This window comes from Mus musculus, chromosome 6, assembly GCF_000001635.26.
Source record: "Mus musculus strain C57BL/6J chromosome 6, GRCm38.p6 C57BL/6J".
NCBI classification, from domain to species: domain Eukaryota; kingdom Metazoa; phylum Chordata; class Mammalia; order Rodentia; family Muridae; genus Mus; species Mus musculus.
This window is the reverse complement of record NC_000072.6, coordinates 108,831,261-108,851,837: the sequence shown is the minus strand read 5'-3', so window position 1 is coordinate 108,851,837 and position 20,577 is coordinate 108,831,261. Positions and strand designations below refer to the sequence as shown.

Here is a 20,577-nt window from a genome sequence, read left to right as displayed (position 1 = left end):
TCTCTGACCTCCACTCACGAACCCCTTTTCTCACATATACACAAGCATGCACACACGCATAAATAAAGGTAGTTTAAAAATCCTACTAAAGGGACTGGAGATGACTCAGCACAGGGCATTCAGAGTCCTTACTGAGGATGCCATTTTGGTCCCCAGCACCCACAAAGGGCGGCTCACAACCAACTAGAAGTCCCTACATAGACACATCCTCCCAGATAAATTAAAATATTAAAAAAACAAACTTGAGGGATAAAGAAATGGCTTAGGGGTTAAGAGCACTAGCTGCTCTTCCAGAGGACTCGGGGTCAATTCCCAGCACTCACATGGCAACTTACAAGCATCTATAATCCAGTCTCAGGGGATCCGATGCCCTCTTCTGGTCTCCAAGAACACCAGGTACATACATGGTGCACAAACATACATGCAGATAAAACATTCATATACATAAAATACATAATTTTTAATTTAAAGTTTTAAAACTAACATTTCTACAGAATAACTCTCAGTCAATCACAAACATCCAAACAATAAAATAAGGAACATAGCAAACTGACTTGACTTTTGTGTATTTTTCAAGACTCTGCAGAATGTCCATTCCTACATGGAGGTAGAAGGGATTCTTGGTTGCCTAGACAGAACATAAGAGAATGTTACTCAAGAAGGGCTTGGAAGAGATAGCATCAACACACACTGTGGGGCCTGCAGGGGCTCCCTAAGGGGCTGGATCCCTAGCTAACAGAAGGACCAGAGCCACACTCCCACTTCATCTGATGAAGGTGTTCACTACACCAACACCTGTGATGCGCTTCACTGTACTCAGGGTCAGGAACTCTTCAACAGGGCAGAGCACTGCTTTGGCTCTATGGATGCTTAGCATGGTTAGAAAAGAAACAGGGTCCACCCTGCGGTACCATACAGATCCGAGAACAAGCCCAGTTTCTGTCTTGCCTCAGAGCTCCCTAGAAACTTAAGATGCAGAAGAAGGTTAGTAAGACTGCCTCATCCAGTTACTGCACTGAGAGGGCAGAGAGGGCAACTGTCCTTCAGACGACAGGACTCTAAGAGGCCTGAACACTTTCTTCTGACCACCCAGGAAATCCAACCTCAGGGCCTTACTTCTCTGTCACCAGCAATCTGGTTATTTTCAGGGAGGAAATTCTCTGGAAGATGAGGCTTCCACCCCAAGCTTCTAACTCATGCCTACTGCCAACCGACAGCAACCAAAGGAAACAAGCAGCATGTGTGCTGCCTAAGACTGAGAGCCTGGGATGGCCCCAGAGGAGAAACCCGTAAAGGAAATATTCCTCTGGATGCTAAGAATACAGCGGGCAAGGATGGCAGCAGGGCTAAACTGATGACACGCCAGAGAGCAGCAGGTAAGATGGCCTTAGAGCATACATAGCTTGGCTTTATTCTAGGCTCAGAGAAACCATACCTGACATCACCTATTCCCTTTTTCAAGAGTCTCTAAACCTTGTGAGATCTCTTGAGAGATAAAAGTACTGACATTGGTTTCATTGAATTTCCCCAAAACAGAGAGAGGGAGAGGGGGAGGGGAGAGGGGGAGGGGAAGTATGTCTTGTGGACTGTGTGGAAGTATCACCTGTCAATAAAAATACACACCTCTGTTTACCCTGAGGAGTTTTTGAGTGTGCACATGCGTGTAGAGCATGTGGAAGATGTGTATCAGGCTTCATCGGTCACAGAGACATCTCCTCTTTTACTATAGTAACTGCTTAAAAATAAATCCCTCATTAAAAGGAGAGAGAGAGAGAGAGAGAGAGAGAGAGAGAGAAGGAAGGGAGGGAGGGAGGGAGGGAGGGAGGGAGGGAGGAAGGAAGGAAGGAAGGAAGGAAGGAAGGAATTTTTATTCAATACTTTTTTTTGCAAACCATAAAGTAAAACTGGAAAAATAAAAGTGCACCCCCACCCAGCTCCCACAAGAGCATCTTCCCTTGAGCACTGCAAAGAGAGGCCCAATGGACTTGCAAACTTTATATGCCCCAGTACAGGGGAACCCCAGGGCCAAAAAGGGGGAGTGGGTGGGTAGGGGATTGGGGGGGTGGGTATGGGGGACTTTTGGGATAGCATTGAAAATGTAAACGAGGAAAATACCTAATAAAAAAAAAAAAAAAGAAAAAGAAAGCCCATATTTGCAGACACTTTCTCCATTCTACAGCATCAACAGAAGTGACCTCTAGCAAGACAGAAAAGGGCAGAAACAGGAAGAGTCGCCATGCAACAGCAAGCCATTGCTCAGTGGGCCCATTACCTGGTAGAGGAGATATGTGGACTCCACTAGCTCTGGTCTCAGAGGGTAGAAGAGAACATCAGGGGCCTGGAGTTGCCAGTTATAGCGCTCAGGGAGGGCCCCGTACCGCTTCCATATGGCATAGTAGAAGGCGTGTAGGCAGATGGCATCTTCCACATCCCCTATCAGAACCTAGAAAGACAATACAGGCAAATAATCTAAACTCTCAAGCAGATTTGCACGGCTAGGGACTAATTTCACAGAGCGATCAAGATGTGCTAGTAACCTCCCAAATCCAAAGGAGCCAGAGAATGCTAAGAATAACAGAAGAGAGGAGCTTTCCCAATAATCTCTCTCTCCCTCCCTCCCTCTCCCTCCCCCCTCCGTGTGTGTGTGTGTGTGTGTGTGTGTGTGTGTGTGTGTGTGTGTGTTTCTGTATGTGTGTGCGCGCGCGCGCTCCATATGTACACGTGTGCATTTACTCATGCTTATCCCTATGGCTGAGGTAGGCTGCTCTGTCACTCTCCCCCTTACTCCCTGGAGCTAGGCTAGCAACAGTCAACCCCCACTAAACTTCTCATCTCTGTGCCCTGCCTACCCCTCTCCCCCAGCCCTGGAATGACAGGGCCATGCTGCCACCACTGTCCTTTTAGGTGAGTGCTGAAGATTCAAACTCAGGCCTGCAGGTTCACACAGCAACACTCTTACCCACTGAGCTGTCTCCCCAGCCCTTCTCAACACAAGCCTGCCAGATACCTGCAGTCCAGGGAAGAAAGCCTGCAGCGAGTCAATCCAGGTGTTCATGAGCTGCCCACTGAACATGTTCACGTTGACGTAGAGCGGTGGGTCTCCTTCTCCTTCATTGCAGGCTTCCCGGCTGTGGATCCAGAGAGCGCAGGCAAAGGTGAAAGGGAAGGTCACTCTGTCCCTCTGGTGGTCTACCTCCCTGTGTGTCACTGAAGCAAAATCAACGCTAACTTTTTCCCAACTCCTCCCTTAAGTCTTTGGCAGTCAGACTGCCTGTAGGTGTCTATACAAGAACCGACTTCTTTTTTTTTTTTTTTTTTTTTTTTTTTTTTTGGTTTTTCAAGACAAGGTTTCTCTGTGTAGCCCTGGCTGTCCTGGGACTCACTTTGTAGACCAGGCTGGCCTCAAACTCAGAAATCTGCCTGCCTCTGCCTCCCGAGTGCTGGGATTAAAGGCGTGTGCCACCACCGCCTGGCAAGAACCTACTTCTAAACATATCCTCTGTGGACTATCAAAACTTCACTACATTTACAGAAAGCACTTTCACATTTGGATTTCAGAACAGTGACATGGAGCAGAACTGGTCTGTGCTGGCCTTGACTCACGTAGGGACACACACGTGTTTTATTCTGTTTAGAGTCTCTTCTCTGGTACAGAGAGAACACAGCATTGTGAAAAAAATTTTTAAAAAGGGGGCGGGGGCTGTGGAGATGCATCAATGCATCAAGGCAGGACCCGAGAGCTTTCTACTCAATTTAGTGCGGTATTTTGTAAAGCTGAAGTGAGCTGGGCACAGTAGTGAATGCCTGTAATCATCACACCCAGGAGTGAGGCAGGAGGATAGCAAGTCTCAGAAGGCAGAGCACACTTCAGCAAAAAGTGGTGAAACTGCAACGCCACAGAGAAAATGAGCATATTCTCTCCATAGCAATGACATTCCAATTCATAGCAATCTACACTTGCAGTTTATGAGGGTTGTCTGAGCACACAATCAACAGAGCTGTAGCAACAATTATTCTCCAGCGCCTCACACTAAGGAAGAGAACACAGAGAAAAGCAAAGGGCAGCTCTAGCCAAAAGCCTTACACAGGTTTTTGGTTTTTGTTTTGTTTTTTTTTTTTTTGGTTTTTTTTTTTTGGGGGGGGGGGGTGGGGGCAAGAGTTTAATGTGTGTGTGTGCATTTGTAAGTGTCTACATGTACATTCAAGTATGTACTTTTGGATGCCGAGACAGGCCAGAAGGAGGCATCAGACACCCTGGACCTGGAGTTATAGACAGTTGTGAGCCACCACATACAGGTTTTAGAAGCCAAACTTGGGTCCTCTGCAAAAGCCTCTGCCAGATGTGGTTCCAGCACTTGGGAAGCAGAGGCAAGAGAACTGCTGCCGATCTGGGTCCAAATGAATACCAGGCCAGACAGACCTCTCCAGTGACACTCCACCCCCTACATTTTTAAACTCAAGGAAGACGTTTGGCAAGAAAGGTTGCCATCGAGAATGAACAACTAGATTCCATTCCTGCGATAACACAGTAAGAAAGAACCAACTCCTGCACGCTGTCCCTCTGACCTCCACACATGTGCCATTGCATGCACCCCTCTCCAACTGCACGCTGTCCCTCCGACCTCCACACATGTGCCATGGCATGCACCCCTCTCCAACTGCACGCTGTCCCTCCGACCTCCACACATGTGCCATGGCATGCACCCCTCTCCAACTGCACGCTGTCCCTCCGACCTCCACACATGTGCCATGGCATGCACCCCTCTCCAACTGCACGCTGTCCCTCCGACCTCCACACATGTGCCATGGCATGCACCCCTCTCCAACTGCACGCTGTCCCTCTGACCTCCACACATGTGCCATGGCATGCACCCCTCTCCAAAAACAATAAAATTCATCATCATCATCATTTTTTTTAAATTAAAGGAGAACTGGGCAGGTACATTTCTAAACACACTGTATGGCAAAGAAGCAATGTCTGGGACACACACCCTCTTCGCAGGTAGCTCTGGATGCTCTGATACGCAGCATTAAACATCTCTAGATCTTCTTTTTCTCCAAAAAGAATGTAAGATTTCAAGAGGTACTCATAGAAGGAATCCAGCCCAGCACCCAAGCCACTCTGCTTTCCAACCCAATGGCCTGTCTGGATGTTCACAACATTGCCTGTAGAAACAAACAAACAAACAAACAAGGCACTTAGGTCTCAACCGCGGCAGAAGGATTAGGGCACGGCCCTCCTACTCCTGTGCCGCTGCTTCGCAGCTTCCCCATCCCTGCCAGAGATGAGAAATGGGTACTTAAGCCTAACTTTCTTTGACTTTCTTTGATCCTTGGATAATGAAAAGATCACTCTATAGCAGTCAGGTGTATGCGCATGTCTGCATGCAAGTAGTATTTAGCCACAGATGAAAAATGAGGATAAACATGAAAAAATAAATAAATAAATGACTCAACATTTTGCTTTCCCACAGTGGTAATGCATTTCAAAACCCAAAGGAATATTCACAGCCTTTTACCCCGTATTCTCATTCCTTGGAATTTGTCCTGAAAATAATGCTTACAGAAGCAAAAGGTCAGCACTGGGGATATAAGGTCAGTGGTGGAGGAGCTGCCTAACACATACAAGGACCTGAGTTCTAACACCACAAAAAATAGCCAGACATGGCAGTGCACAGGTGTACACGGTGAGGAGGTTAAGGGCATTTGGGGCTGCACAGAGAGTGGAGGTCACATGCTACAAAGCAAGACTTTTATAGGGAAAAATAAATGTATAGCTTTGAAAAGTGGAAACTATGAAAGCAAGGCAACAACCTGGAAACATTAGACTGCTCTGCCACGTGCATCCAGCATAGAAACATCGTTTCTATCAGTAGTGTGTAATATGGAAAGCCACAAAAGCTAACTCATGACAGGCTGAGAGGGCCTCCTGAAAACTAAGCAGTCAACCATGTGGAGACAAGGTCTCATTCTGCAGCCCAGGCTAGCCTCAGACTCACCCTAAGCCCTGCCTCAGCCTCCAGAGTGCTATATTCACAGGTGTGTCACCACATTCAGCCTGAGAGGTTTTATTTGTACTGTTGCTATTCATTGTAGAAAGTTTGCAGATGAATTTCAGAAGACAGAAATTACTTTTAAAAACCTATTATAAATAACCCAATATGGTCCCCAAACAACCAAGTTACTTCCAGATGCCAAAAAGAAAATATGTCCCAATAAGACAATTTTATGATGTTAAAAACCCATCTTAAAACAACACTGAGTTACCAAAATATGAGTAGCTACCAAAGATGAACACCATGATGAATACATAGAGGATATTATTTGTTATTATGTCTACTACTAATGCTTAAAACCTTCTATAATGAGTTTTAAATATCTTGGCTAAATATTCTCAAGGGGGAAAAAATCTAATATATGTTTCATCTAGGCTTGCACTACTGGATTGTTTTTTCTTTTCTTTTTTTTTAAGGAAATGGTAAATTCCTGTATTTTTAGAACCTTATATTGAAAGCAATAAAGTTTGCCTCTGAGACAGTTCTTTTTATGGCATTTCTATTAACAATAATTTCCAGTGGAATATACCAAGGGATCCAAACTGAGGGGCTCTTAACAGCTGAACTATTATTATCTTCCATCAACCCCTAAAACTTCACACTAAGCAAAAGGCTATGTGAAGAAGCTGAACTCACTATGCACCAATGGCTGTTGGATTTTCAGATCCAGTGGTTCAGGGAAGACGAAGTATTGTGCAGAGCTTCAAGGAAGGAGGAGGAAAGGGGACCAAAGGCTGTAGGAACCAACTGACAGCAGAGGGGGACTCCCACCTAATAATCCTGTATCGTTGCTCCGCAAGTTCCAGAGGGCTTTCACAGCTCGTCTGGCAACCCACTCAAAAGTGGAATCCCCCAGCAGTCGGCTCAGAATCCCAAATTCCACCAGGAGAGAACCGGCCCCCGCTGTGCAGGTCTCATTATTGCTGTCAGGAGGAACACCTGTCTTCAGATTCACCTGCAGTGGGAAGAATCAAAGGTGGTGTGGAAACCCTAAGGGTGTTAAACAGCTACCCCAGCACTTGAGAGGCCAAGGCAGAAGGGTCATAAGTTGGAGGCCAGCCTGACTACAGAGCAAGTTCAAGGACAGCCTCAGCTCATAGCAAGATCTCAATTAAAAAAAAAAAAAAAAAAAAAAAAAGAAAGAGAGAGAAAATTATAGGAAAACTTAAAAATTCACCGTGCTGAGAAGTTACACCATGAGTATGACACTCAGCTAATGGCCCAGGCTCACTGTGACTCAGTCACCACTTGTCATGTCACACTCAACCAACACACACACAGTAAGAACAGAGTCTGTCATCTTATTATGACATTACTCATAAACCATCTCTTTCTGCCAAGTATCCTTCAAGATTACAGAAGCACCAAGCTCAAAGGTGTTCTGAATACAAATGTCCCTCAAAGGCTCATGTATTTGAACAGTGGGGCTGTTGCCTGGGTTTAGAGAACCTCTAAGAGATACAACCTTGCTGGAGGAAGTGCATCAATGGGAGTGAGTGGGCTTTGAGAGTTTATAGCCTCATCCTACTTCCTGATCACTCACTCGTTCTACTTCCTGTTCACTCTTTCTGCTTCCTGTGTGAAATGAGACCAGTCAGTCCCCGCTCCTGCTGCCTGTGCCAGTCCTTCACTGACATTTCCTACTCTCGCTCTGGAGCCATCAGCTACAATACACTCTTCTGTCACATCGCTTCGGGTCCTGGTGTTTCATCACAACATCAGAAGTAACACTACCATGAGGCTACACACAATTACAAGCTATAAATGGCTTCTAAACTTCAAGGAGTGTCTAACAACTCCTCAGCAAACACAAACAACTGGTAGACTGGGACAGAGGCAGCAGCTCAGCCCAGTATGACAGCCAGTTACATCATGGAGGGCCTGTGGTCTGGCATTTCTCCCTGCTTACCACGAAGGCTCACACAATTCCCAGAGGAGTGATTTGGCTTGCTAAATAAGATGCCACAAATATACAATCTCACTTTAGCATCTAATTGGCTGTTTCTACAGGCTTCACTTACAGGCATTTGAAGCATTCAAATGAACATTCACTGAGCTCTTCCAACACATGAGGATCTTTGGGAAATATATCCAAGTCAGAAATGAAGAAACATTCTCTATACTGTCTAGTAAGAGAAAATCAAACCACACATGAACAGTGAACATGGTTCTTCAAGGCAAAAGGCTAATTGCTCTATTAGTGTGTGTCTACCACACAGAAGGTACTCAGCAAATGCTGAAAGAAGTTTTAAAATTTGATATTATGGGGTGAAAGAGATGTGGTTAAGAACACTGGCTGTTCTTTCAGAGGACCTTGGTTCAATTCCCACTACCCACAAAGCAGTGCACAACTGTCTGTAATTCCAATTACCTCACACAGACATGCAGGCAGAACACCAATGCAGATTTTTTAGAAATGACATTATGTTTAGGACCAAATCCCCTCCAAGGACATAGCTCCCTTCTTAAACCCAGGCCCATCCCTTTTATAAGTCTTAATTCAAGAACACAGTGAACTGTGAACCACAAAGGAACAAGGCAGCCAGATCTGGTAACTCATGCCTGCAATGCAACACCTGGAAGTCTGAGGCAAAAAATACACAAGTTCAAGGTCAGCCTGAGCTACATGACACAAGACCAGTTCTCAAAAACAGCAAAACAATGAAACAAACCTGTCACTTACCCGAGGATAGGGGATCCCTGTCTTGGTGTTTTCAAAGGCTGGAAGGAGCCGCACAGCCAAGTCATGGGCCATGTACAACAATTCATTATCATAATCCTCAATTGTCATGTCACCAAAGGGCTGTTTGGAATCAGTTATTATTCTGTGAGCAGAAAGGAGGCTTCCCAGAACCCTAAGAGCAGGAAATAATAATAATTGTAACAACAACAACAACAACAAAAGCATGTTCTTACAAGTGTACAGAATCCAGTTTACAAAGATAAAACCTGACTCTCCTTTTCAGGGTCCAAGCTGCCTGGAGCAGAAGGACCTGACTCAGCATCTTGCTACAGTTCTCTCTGGCTCTAAGTAACTGATTCTCAGCTCACTGCACTGCTGACAAAAAGAAGGGGAATCAGTCATTCAAGACAACTGAGGATACCACCTAAAGCTTTAACTTCTTAATCTTAGGCATTAAGAAGAGGAACTATGTAACTTCTGCAGGACTGACTGCCAGGACACTGATGAACCCTTTTAGATTTGTGGCCTTGTATAGATATAAATGTCCCATCGCAATTGTCTAAAAAGGACGGCAACGTTTTTCAAACAAACGATTTATCTTTTTCTTGTTTTGGAATAAATAACTTCATAACTTCAATTTCAAATCTGGATCTGGATGGCTGTGTATAATATAATTTAGTAAAACAGAAAAGAGTCAGCATTTCACCCTAAAAAAATTCAGGCACAAAATTGGGTATAGGCTGAGTCCACCATATTTAGCAACGAGTGGGTAATAAATGAAAACCATACAAGAAGAAAAGACATCCAAACAGCAAGCAGTGGATTTTCGTGAGTAGAGAAATGCAAAACTCCATGAAAAACATGAATGAGGTTCTGGAGGCAGTAAATGAGCAAACTAGAAAGGACATGAATGGAGTCGGTGGAAGTGCATCTGAGGGGTGTCTCTGTTATGTACCCACTGTAAGTGTATTTCTGTGCGGTTCAAACTGTGATGTCATATACACATCAAAACTACAAGTTCGCCGGGCGGTGGTGATGCACGCCTTTAATCCCAGCACTTGGGAGGCAGAGGCAGGCAGATTTCTGAGTTTGAGTCAAGCCTGGTCTACAAAGTGAGTTTCAGGACAGCCAGGGATATACAGAGAAACCGTCTCAAAAAACCAAAAAAAAAAAAAAAAAAAAAAAAAAAAACCAAACAAACAAACAAAAAAACCCGACAAGTTCCCATAAATACTACACTAAAATGAACATAAATAATACACGTGGAGTCCATACCCATGCGGACTCTGGTGAAAATACCCTCAGGGGAATTAAATCCCTTACCTACACACACACACACACACACACACACACACACACACACAAAGTCTCCAATCATTTCCTGTGTTAATTTACCTTATCGTAGCTTCGAAGACCTGGACTGTGGAATCTTTGTCAAATGAAACAGTGTTGATCACTAACTTGACTGCCTTCTGGAACTCGGATGAATTTCCCATTATCTTTAAACAGAGGAACACAAAATATTACAGCAGCCTGAAATTGACACTGACGCGGCAGCCAGCTGCTATGTCTATGTGTCTGTACTGCCCATGGCATTGCCACAGTGGGACTAGAAACCAAAATGTCATTTCTCACATGCTACTCCAGGACAAACAGCAAGCCTGTGTCCTACCACTCTCTCAAGGGTCCAATCTCCAAGTGGCACAACTGTGTGAACAACACGCACAGAGCCAATCCCTGGGATGTCTGGTCTTCCCACTCCCCTCTCCTCCAAGCTCTGAGCTGACCTTTATTTACAAGGTAGACAGTTACTAAAAAGTTGTGGAATGGGAGAAAATAAGTCAGAAAGTTAAATAAATCCAAGACATCTGCAAACCTAGTTGATCTTGCTTTCCATACAGATTTGTGAGGATTCTGAGAAGCGGTATTAATAAAACAGCATCAATCAGTGACGTAGGCCTTGGGAACTGGTTCTGGAGGTAAAATGCTTGTCATGCAAGTCTGGTTGATGACCTGAGTGCAGGTCTCTGAACCCGTGTAGAAAGACAGCACAGTTTGCCCTCTGATCTCAACGCCAATGCTGTAGCACATGCTTGCCCTCACACACAAGCATGTACACACATGTACAGAAAAATAAATGAGTACTTAAGATACAAAAACAAAATATACAAACTATCAGTTCTATGTCCAATTTAAAAATTAAGGCTACTATGTGACATGTGTAGATACAATACCACAGTGTGTTACTCCCTTCTGAAAGGACAAAACCATCACAAATGCTATAGTTTAACCGACATGGAAATGATCTGATTTCAACCATATTTTAAAACCATATTTTAAACCCAGACAAGTAAATGCAGCGTAATTAGTGCTAACGCTGGAGCTGCGAGGGAGGCTGAGTGGCCGGCTGTGGGAAAGGAGAGTCAGGAGGTGCGTGGTGTGCAGCTTAAGCAAGCTCAGCCTCCCTCCTGAGCACTCCTGCTCATCCATTATGTCTCTACCCCTTGCTTGCTAAGGACAGAGATGCTATCATTCCTATTTGTTGTACTCTCCTCCACACTTGACAGTAAGTGGTACATAGTAGGACTGCAGATTTTTGTTTAAGCGAATATTTTCACTTAATAAATATTTTCACAAAATTAATAACCTAATTTTGTCCAAAATCTATTCTAAGGGTATGCCCTTGAATAGTACAGTTCTCAAACAAACTGGAGAAACTCTGACTGTTAGAGAGCCACGTCACACAACAACATTTTATTATTTAATTTTTATGTTGAGGTAAAGAAGGGATTTAAACAAATTAAGAACGTTTATTTAGTACTTATATATGTGTGTGTGTGCTCATGACACAGCCTGTCGGTGGAGGTTATAGGACAGCTTGTGTAGCTTGTAGGAGTTGGTTCTCTCCTACCATTTGGGTTCCAGGGATCAAATTCAAGTTGTCAAAGTTGGTAGCAAGTAGCCTTATCTACGGAGCCATCTTCCTGGCCCTATTTATTTAAGTTTTGAGACAGGGTCTCTACAATAAAGTTCAGGAAGGCCTTAACATTGTAGCAGTCTTGCCTCAGCCTGAAGTGATGTGCTTATAGGCATGTGTGCATGTTTGTTTCTTTTGGTGGACTGGGGCTCTGCACACATAAGGTGAGTATTTTGTTCTTTGAGGCAGAGTCTCCAACTGGTGACCATCTTTATGCCTCAGTCTCCAGAGTGCTGGAATTAGAGGTTGGAGCTGTACTTCAGCGTTTTCAACATTCTGAGATCCCCTCCTCTGTCCAGTCAGCCTTTCTCAGGCCTATGCGATTCTGAGCCCTGGTTACTTTGTGCTCACTGGCTATCTAATGAGGCACCTTACAGGGTGTACTTTGGTGTGCCTAGATTTCATCACCTTCCCCAGCTTGATCTGAGATCACATTAACCTTGCAGGTGTACCAGATGCTGTTCTTGGAGACCATCTGTGAGGAAACAGACCTATTTCTGCGGTTTTTCAGAGTAGAATAGCTGGTCTTGAGCATGCTAGTGTGTTGGCTCAGTTCTCACGTGTTCCTTAAGTTGAGGTTTCTCTTTTGTTAGCATTTTCAACAGACGTTTGCAGATAAGCTGCAAGAACCCCTAGGGGAAAAGAGTCTCCTGACCATTGCATGCAACCAGAACAAGATTGCATGATCTTTTAAAAAGGAAAATTGCAAACAGAAAGTTTGAGTCTGCTCTATACCCAAGCAAATATGACTTGAGAAACACATAGCAATCAGTATTGTGAGAAATAAGGCACACCCCAAAGGAGGAATGTCTGAAGAGTCATTTCTCCTTGATGTTATTATCCATTTCTCCACTTATTTATTTACTGGTATATATGTGTGTGTCCTTAGTATGTATAAGTACTAAATAAACGTTCTTAATTTGTTTAAATCCCTTCTTTACCCCAACATAAAAATTAAATAATAAAATGTTGTTGTGTGACGTGGCTCTCTAACAGTCAGAGTTTCTCCAGTTTGTTTGAGAACTGTACTATTCAAGGGCATACCCTTAGAATAGATTTTGGACAAAATTAGGTTATTAATTTTGTGAAAATATTTATTAAGTGAAAATATTCACTTAAACAAAAATCTGCAGTCCTACTATGTACCACTTACTGTCAGGTGTGGAGGAGAGTACAACAAATAGGAATGATAGCATCTCTGTCCTTAGCAAGCAAGGGGTAGAGACATAATGGATGAGCAGGTGTGCTCAGGAGGGAGGCTGAGCTTGCTTAAGCTGCACACCACGCACCTCCTGACTCTCCTTTCCCAACAGCCGGCCACTCAGCCTCCCCCTCACAGCTCCAGCGTTAGCACTAATTACGCTGCATTTACTTGTCTGGGCACATTCTCAGAAGTGATGGTGGAGACTTAATGGAGCAGCAATCACTTTAGAAGGAAATACTGGGAAACTGAAAGTGCTCTGCAACTAGAGCCTAGAAGGAAACCCAGCAGCCTCACCAGAACCAAGGCCCAGGCCTCTTCTGCCATCCATAAAATGAAGGCATACAACATTACCTCCAGCTCTTCCCAAGTCCTGCAACTCTACTACTAGCAAACCACAAGACAAGCGTGGTATAAACTTAGCTACCTTACCCAATTCCAACTCTTACCTGACAGCTTTAAACATTTCTTGGTGACATTTAAAGGAATCAGAAAAATTATTAAATACAGGACTTGATATAAGATTTAATGGCTTTCTAATGGTAAAGACTTCTCAGAGAGAACAAAGGAGAGTTTGTGAAATTACTAAGGAGACTGCAGGGCACTGGGGATATCCCCTGGAACCCATGCTCTGTGGTGCTGTGCCATGAAGTACATGAGAGCCTGACACGCCCAGTATGGCTTATCAGGACATGTCTTGCATTTAAGTTTCAAGGTCTCCAGCTTCCAAAGGTCGATGAGGGACAAGGAGTGTAAAAGCAGGATGAAGCTTGGTAGACCTCATCAAAAACAACAGCCAACACCAAGAAGCAGGAAATAACAGAAGTCTACAGAGACGGCCACATGCATAGGAAGGCACCCTGCACAGACACCCCTGAGAAGTCAGTAGCTAGAAGCACTTTAGGGTAGCTTCTGACCCTGAAATCTTCCGGATTTTGTTCTTGAAGTACTGTGTTACAAGCTAAAGAGAAGAATGGCAGATTCCTAAAAAGGAGCTAACAGAAAATGACCCTTCAGAATGAACCGTTAGGAGAGATCCTTCCAGCTAAAGCCATGATTTAAAGTGAGAGTGCAGTTAGGAGAGAGAGATGCGTGTGCAGAGAAGGACGGGGTCCTCAAAGGAGAGACTGGACCATGAAGTTGCAGAAAACAAGCACAAGTGCTGATTCTTAAAGGCTCTTAGGGTTTGGGGCAAGCTTCATACTTCATAATTTAGCGTAGTCTGGTCTATGTACAGGCACAGAGACAGGCGCTTAGGAGGAGCATAAACTTATCTTGCAGCTAGCTGCAGGAGGAGAAGCCACTGAGAGGTACAGTATCCGTTTTGTTTTTGTTTTTTTAAACTCTGTCCAAGAGAGAAAAGGTGGCAGGAAGGTGTGACCTGATTTCTGGGAGAGAGAGAGACATAGAGGCTAGAAGGTGCATATAGTGGTTTGAATGAGAAATGGGCCTGTAGGCTCATGTACTGGAACACTTGGTCCCCAGTTGCTGGTGCTGTTTGGGGACCTTATGGGACCTCTAGAAGGTGCAGTCTGTGGAGGAAAACATGACTGAACATCGAGCCTCCTGATCCAGCCACCATGCCATGCCTTTCCACCACTGAGGGCTACCCTACGGAACTGTTAAGCCAAAATAAACTCTTCTCCATGAACTTGCCCTTGGCCCTGGTGTTTCATCACAACAGGAAAGTAGTTAATACAGTCTGTGATCTAATTGTTCCACCTTCCAGGATACATAAGTTTTCACTGTCTGTCAGAGTTTGAGCAAAGACGAAATCTCAGGTCATCTGACACCTCCTTCGGATCCTAATTTTAACTAAATAGTAACTAAATTCTCCAGACTCCGTTAGGGCATAGGATAGCTAAGGGGAGAAAAAAAAAAGTTTTCTAAAAGCTAGCCATGCATTTCTTCTTCTCTACCTTTAAAGGAAGGACACATGTCCCCTCACAGCCTTCCCATAAAGGCCATTAAAATAAATAACTCATCAAAGTCTTCTGAGTATAGCACTGCCCCAAACTCCCATTCCTAGGGACATGAAGAAATACAACAGGGCCCCAAACGCTGCATCTTACTTATCTTAATTAAAGAAGAAAAGGCTGGACACTTACTGCCAATGTATCCAAGGCATCAACCAGAGTCAGAGAGTAATTCCCTAGGACATCATTGATGTTCAGATTGGAACTGAAAAAGAAAGAAGTAAAATTAAACAAAGGCACTCTTCATCTAAAGTGAAACAGAAAAACGACCATAAAAGGAAACCCTCATGAGAAACTAGAGCTGTGCCTATGATCCAGAAAGCAGCTGTGGGCAGACGGCAGGGTAAATAAGGCCTCCTCGCTCAAGAGCAGCAGTGCCTGTGCTCACAGGAGGAGCAGCTACAGGACAGCAGAGACATGGATAGAGCCGTAGTTGGAAAACCCAGGGGAATGCCAGAGATGGACAAGCCACTCACTCTCTGAGACAGATCTTTAACCCTGTCTAACTTCACAACTCTTAATTTCACAATCATTAGGAACTGCAGAGGGATCCTGCCAGATGACCTGGTATTTCTTCACTGCTCAAACTATGACGCAATGAAAACCACTGCACCCGGGAAGGTTGGGCCAACAGTGAACAGGACCCGGTGCAGCTGAGGTTCACATCCCGACTTCACTGACTGTTCGCTGCCCTGTTACCACAAAGCCAGAAAACTGTTACAGAGCTTCAAAGGAAGACAAAATGATAGTAAAAGAAGAAATAAGTCAACTACTTAATGATCTCATTTGCTAGAGACCAAAGTAAGAAAGCCCTTCTTTCATTTCTAGCCACAGCCTCACTCACATCTGGCGTCCTCCGCCTTCTCTGCATGCCACCTGCCCTGGCACATCTCAGGGTCCCTGCCCTACTTCCTCCCTATGAACAACTTTTAAGGGCAGCACCCCACAGTTCTGGATGGCCTGGTCTGCTGCATCTCTCTAGAAGGCCTCCTGGGGCTGCTAAGATGACTCGCTGGGAAAGGCCCTTGATGCTGACTCTCAGAACCAGAACCCAAATGGTAAAAAGAGAGCACTGACTCCCACACACTACCCTCACCTGTACACAGCACCACGGCATGCATGTGTGCGCATACACACAGCCCTGGTGGGCGGGCTTCATTCGGCATGAAATGGAACTTACATGAAGAAGCAAGCATAAACAGCTTCTGCATCTGACCCCTTTTATTTGGACCTTCCAGTGCTTCTCTTTTGTGTGTGCTGGGCACTTAATGGAAGACAAACAATGGGAAGCAAAGAACAAGTGCCCGGAGCGGGTTCTGTAGGAATCACAGCAACCCAACAGCATCACTGGAAAACTGCACTTCTTTCTTTTACTTGATTCTCTTAAAAAAAAAATTACATGATGCCAAAGGTGCTCTCAGGGTGAGCATTATGGATTCAGGTCTCTCAGAGGCAGGGCCAAGCACACAGGATCTGCCAAGGGTTGCAGGGGACTCAAAGCAGACAGCCTCACATTCAAGTCCTCAAGAACACTTGGCTGGGTTTAAATATTTAACTACAGGCCTACGCTGCTCAGAAACAGAGAGCTCCAAACACTCGACTCACCAGAAAACCCCATTTTGCTTAGCATCCCAACTGATAGGGCTGAACAAGAACCCCATTATCACCTGGCATTAGGCCTTCTCCTGAGTTATCCCCTCATCTATGGAAAGTGGCACCCTCCACAGCTGCCTGCCCAGGGCCCATGGTAGGTACTAGCAATTGTTAGCAACCATGTTGTTCCTTTCCATGTTTACTGTGCTTTTTCTCTTAGTCCACACATAGAAGGGACACTGCTCAACTACTGAAGAGCTGGGTTCACAGCCACTGGTAGACCGCTTGCCTCGAATGTTAAGACCCTGGGTTTGAAGCTTCACACTGACCTTCCCCTCAAAACTATAAATCCTCAAGAACACTAGCCAAAGAGTCAGTAACAAACTGGCAACTGTTAGCAGAGTAGGTTTTCTTTAAAATGTATTTGTAATAACTGTGATAGCTCTACTCTAGTCAGAAAATCCACTTAGAGATCTAGAATGTTCACAAGAGCATTTTGAAATCTTTCTACCAAATAATACCAGCACTCAGAAGACTCGGGCAGAAGGGTATCAAGTTCTTTGATTACACAAGACCACGAATCAGAAAAAAAAATTAATAACAGAAATCATCAAAATAGGAGGAAGAGAGTAGAGAATGAGGGAAAAAAATAGATTCAATAAAACACCTGGTCCTGACCCAACAGCATAACATTGTCCTGCTTCCATCTGTCAGCCCTTCCAACAGATAACACAGCTCTGCTCTTGGACATGCTTAGTGTCGTCCTGTCTCACCCAACAGCTCTTGAGGAAGTCAATCTTTCAGTACAAAAATCAAGAGTACAAGGGGTCCCGTGAAGCAGCTGGTAAAATCTCAACTTCCTCCAAAGCCATTGATGTGAATGAACGCTCAACTCACTCCTGCAATCGTCCAAGGCGACACTTGGAAGTCACCTACCTCACTACCTCTAAACCAACAGAAGGAGGAAAGAAGAGGAGAAGGAGAGGAGGAGGAAAAGAGGAAGAAAAAAGGAGAAGGAGGGGGAGGAGAGGAAGAATAAGATGGTGGAGAAGATGGTGCCTGCCTGAAAATCTTTGACTCTGTAGCTAATAAAATCAAGCAGAGGGGTTGTGGGGGAAAAGTGCTACATTTACTCAACCTGTAACAGAAACTTTATCTGTTCTCTGTGGGAAGAAAGATAATACAACAAACAGTGCCTGCACACTCAAGGACTTAGTAATCCAGAGAGAAGGACAGGACAGGAAGGTAAATATACACGGTGCTCAATTCTCAAACAAAGTTAACGCCAGAATGGAGGCTCACCAGAAAGGGGTCAAACCTGAAAGGAGCGAACCAGGAGAATGACCTTCCACAGCTCAAGCAAGCCTTGAGCCTGACTCTGAAAGATGTCTTTAAGAGAAATTCTAGGAGGCCACCTCACACACACACACACACACACACACACACACCTGCATGAGTGTGAAGGTGTTCACATTTCTTCAGGTAAGAGGTCTGAGTAGGATTCTGAGTGTTCAGCTGTCGTCTCTCTCTCCATCTTACTCCCTAGAGACAGTGTCTCTCACAGAGCCTGGAACTCACCAGATATCCAGCAAACCCCAGCAATCCTCCTGACTCTACCCTAGCCAGTGTTTGGGTTACAAAAGAGTAGCCACACCCAGATTTATAGGAGCTTGCTATGGAAATCTAACTCAAGTGTTCACACTTTCATAGTGCCCTCTTACCCAATTACCTCAGCCCCAGCCCAAGGCTAAGAGTGTGGCATCCTGATAGGGATTGGGGAGGCTTCGTTCCGAAGCACAAGTTTTCCAAGGGAAACCTACCTAACTAGCACTTAGATAAGTGGCTATCTTAAGCTAGCTATGTCTGGGGACCAATATTTTATCTGGTCACTTGGCATTTTCTTTTTGTTGGGAGAATATGGTTTGGGGAGTTAGCTGGATCAAGCACAGTCCCAGGTGTCATCCACGAGATCACAGAAATATCTACAATTATTTACTCAAAGGTTTGAATTTGGATTCTACAACCCAACAGTACTTGGAAGCTAGATAGAGACTGGCTATTTTTATAGGGTTCAAGATCCATCTACTTCACGTTAACTCAACAACACAGGGTCCGTGTCTATCAAGATAAGCATCAAGAGGATGTGACTAAAGAAACGACACAGCCAGGCATGCTTCTGTAACCACCGCACTGAGGATACAACGCAGGCTGTTCAGCAGAGGTCACCCTCTGCTACCTATTTACTCTGTGCTACATGAGACCCTGCCTTAATGAGCATATTTGATTTTTTTTTTTTTAAATCCTAAAGGCATTTTCTGGGCATGGTAAAAGTGCACCTTGTAATTATTGTGGGTCAAGGCAGAAGAATCCTAAGATTTGAGGACTCTTCCTCAAAACATTTTTATTGTTGTTACTTTTTACTGGTTGGAGCATAGTATTGAATTAAGGACCTCCTACACACTAGGCAAGTACTCTACCACTGAGATACATCCCCAGACCTCAAAATAACATTTTACTTTGTGTGTGTATAAATGTGCATGTGTGTGCATGCGTGCACATGTGTATGAGCATCCACGGGGAGGCTAGACCTGGAGGTCGGGTATTGCGTGGTTCTGAGTACTGAAAACAAATTCCAGCCCTCTGTAAGAGGGAGAAACAAGCACTTTTCACTGCTGAGCCATCTCTCCGGCCTGCAAAGGCTAATTTTGAAAAGGGACAAAGGTAGCTTAGTAGCAGACCACTTAATCTGGAATGGGCGAGTCTCATTATCAGAAATAAAAGTATTTAAGACTTTTTCCCCCCACATTTTATTTGGGAAATGTATTCAACACAATGACAAAGCACAGGCCTGAAACACTCTGAAAAATACCAAAGCATGAGAGAACTATACCGTACAGAACAGGGACAGGAAAAAAAAAAAAAAAAGAAGTTAAGCTTTCTGTTCCTTGTTGGCCAGCATGAGTCAAGGCCACAAAGTCCCAGTGCTCTCTCACAAAGGCTTGCCAACCACAAGTCAAATGCCCCAAAGTGCTAGACATCATCCCAGTCAGAGACTGGACTTCAACTTGTACAAACTGCCAGTGTACAGCCAAAGCAACCCACAAATTATCATAGGTCTCAAAAAAAAAAACAAAAAACAAAAAACAAAAACAAAAACCTACATCCCCCAAGATGCCAGTGGGACCAACAACTTTAATCAACCACCATCACTTCACTTTGTCAAAGAGCCCCAACCCCCACCACTACACATGGACATGGTAATCATTTCAAGAGACCCTGTCTACCCTCTCTCCTTCCTATGAAACTGAAGGCATTGTCTAAAACCTGTAGTTACTTTAGACTCCAAAGGATGAGAACAATTACCTATGAGGCAGTATAAGCAAGTCATCTTACAAGAACTGGCCCCTCAGTTAGGCAATGACAACTAGGAACAAAGTGACACTATTCCTAGTTAACAGGCTCACCTTGTAAGACCTGAGCTGTTACCATAATGGCCAAGACCACAAGTCCACCCAAACTGCTTAGCTTTCTTAATCTCTCATACTCTGCACCAATCCTTCCTCTACTTGGTCGTAGGGCTCATGGCAGGTCCCTGAACCCCAACTCAAGGGGAGCAGGACCCCTGTATTTGTACCTCTTCCCAGGAGGTTAATTAAGACTCTTTACTCTGCCTTGTGTCAGTAATTGTCTCTTTAATTGGTACCTTGGGATGAGTGGCCAAGCCTGGCTTATTAGGGCAGCTGGAGCTTTTAATGGAACACTCCTGGTTACGTTAGGAACAATCCTTAGCATGAAAGGAAGACAGAAAGACTAACAGACCAGCAGACCGAAGGAAGAAGGAAAGAAGAGAGTATGGAAGAGCCACTTTCCAAGGAAGCCCGTCCATCAGCAGAGCAGTTCCTAGTCCAGAGAAAAAGAAGAAAAGAGAAAGACAATGAGGTATAATGGACGGGAACATAGCTGATGCTGTGCTCAAGGTTCAGTTGGGAATGGCCCAGAAATGCCCTGTAAAATATTCAAGGGAGGTTAAGAGTGGTCATTAACAGATGTTCAAACCTTTTCTATGTCTTGGTGTCAACTGTCAACCTTTG

At 44.4% G+C, this 20,577-nt stretch overlaps 1 protein-coding gene across 3 annotated transcripts in view; it reads right to left on the bottom strand.

Moving 5' to 3' along the window:
- Edem1 (ER degradation enhancer, mannosidase alpha-like 1) overlaps nucleotides 1–20,577 on the bottom strand; it is a 35,312-nt gene that overhangs the window by 7,519 nt on the left and 7,216 nt on the right. The window contains exons 1-9 of one of the 3 annotated variants that reach the window (XM_006505746.4): nucleotides 15,370–15,467; nucleotides 15,026–15,098; nucleotides 10,135–10,238; nucleotides 8,740–8,911; nucleotides 6,828–7,011; nucleotides 4,992–5,166; nucleotides 3,008–3,128; nucleotides 2,273–2,443; nucleotides 555–628 (exon numbers count right to left, since the gene is read on the bottom strand). In XM_006505746.4, coding sequence (XP_006505809.1) covers nucleotides 555–628; nucleotides 2,273–2,443; nucleotides 3,008–3,128; nucleotides 4,992–5,166; nucleotides 6,828–7,011; nucleotides 8,740–8,911; nucleotides 10,135–10,235 — 998 coding nt within the window. In that variant the 5' untranslated portion in view covers nucleotides 10,236–10,238; nucleotides 15,026–15,098; nucleotides 15,370–15,467. Of the gene's footprint in view, nucleotides 1–335; nucleotides 629–2,272; nucleotides 2,444–3,007; nucleotides 3,129–4,991; nucleotides 5,167–6,827; nucleotides 7,012–8,739; nucleotides 8,912–10,134; nucleotides 10,239–15,025; nucleotides 15,099–15,369; nucleotides 15,468–20,577 lie in introns of those variants that run through there. The other 2 variants (XR_001785109.2, NM_138677.2) reach the window with 2 other exon arrangements.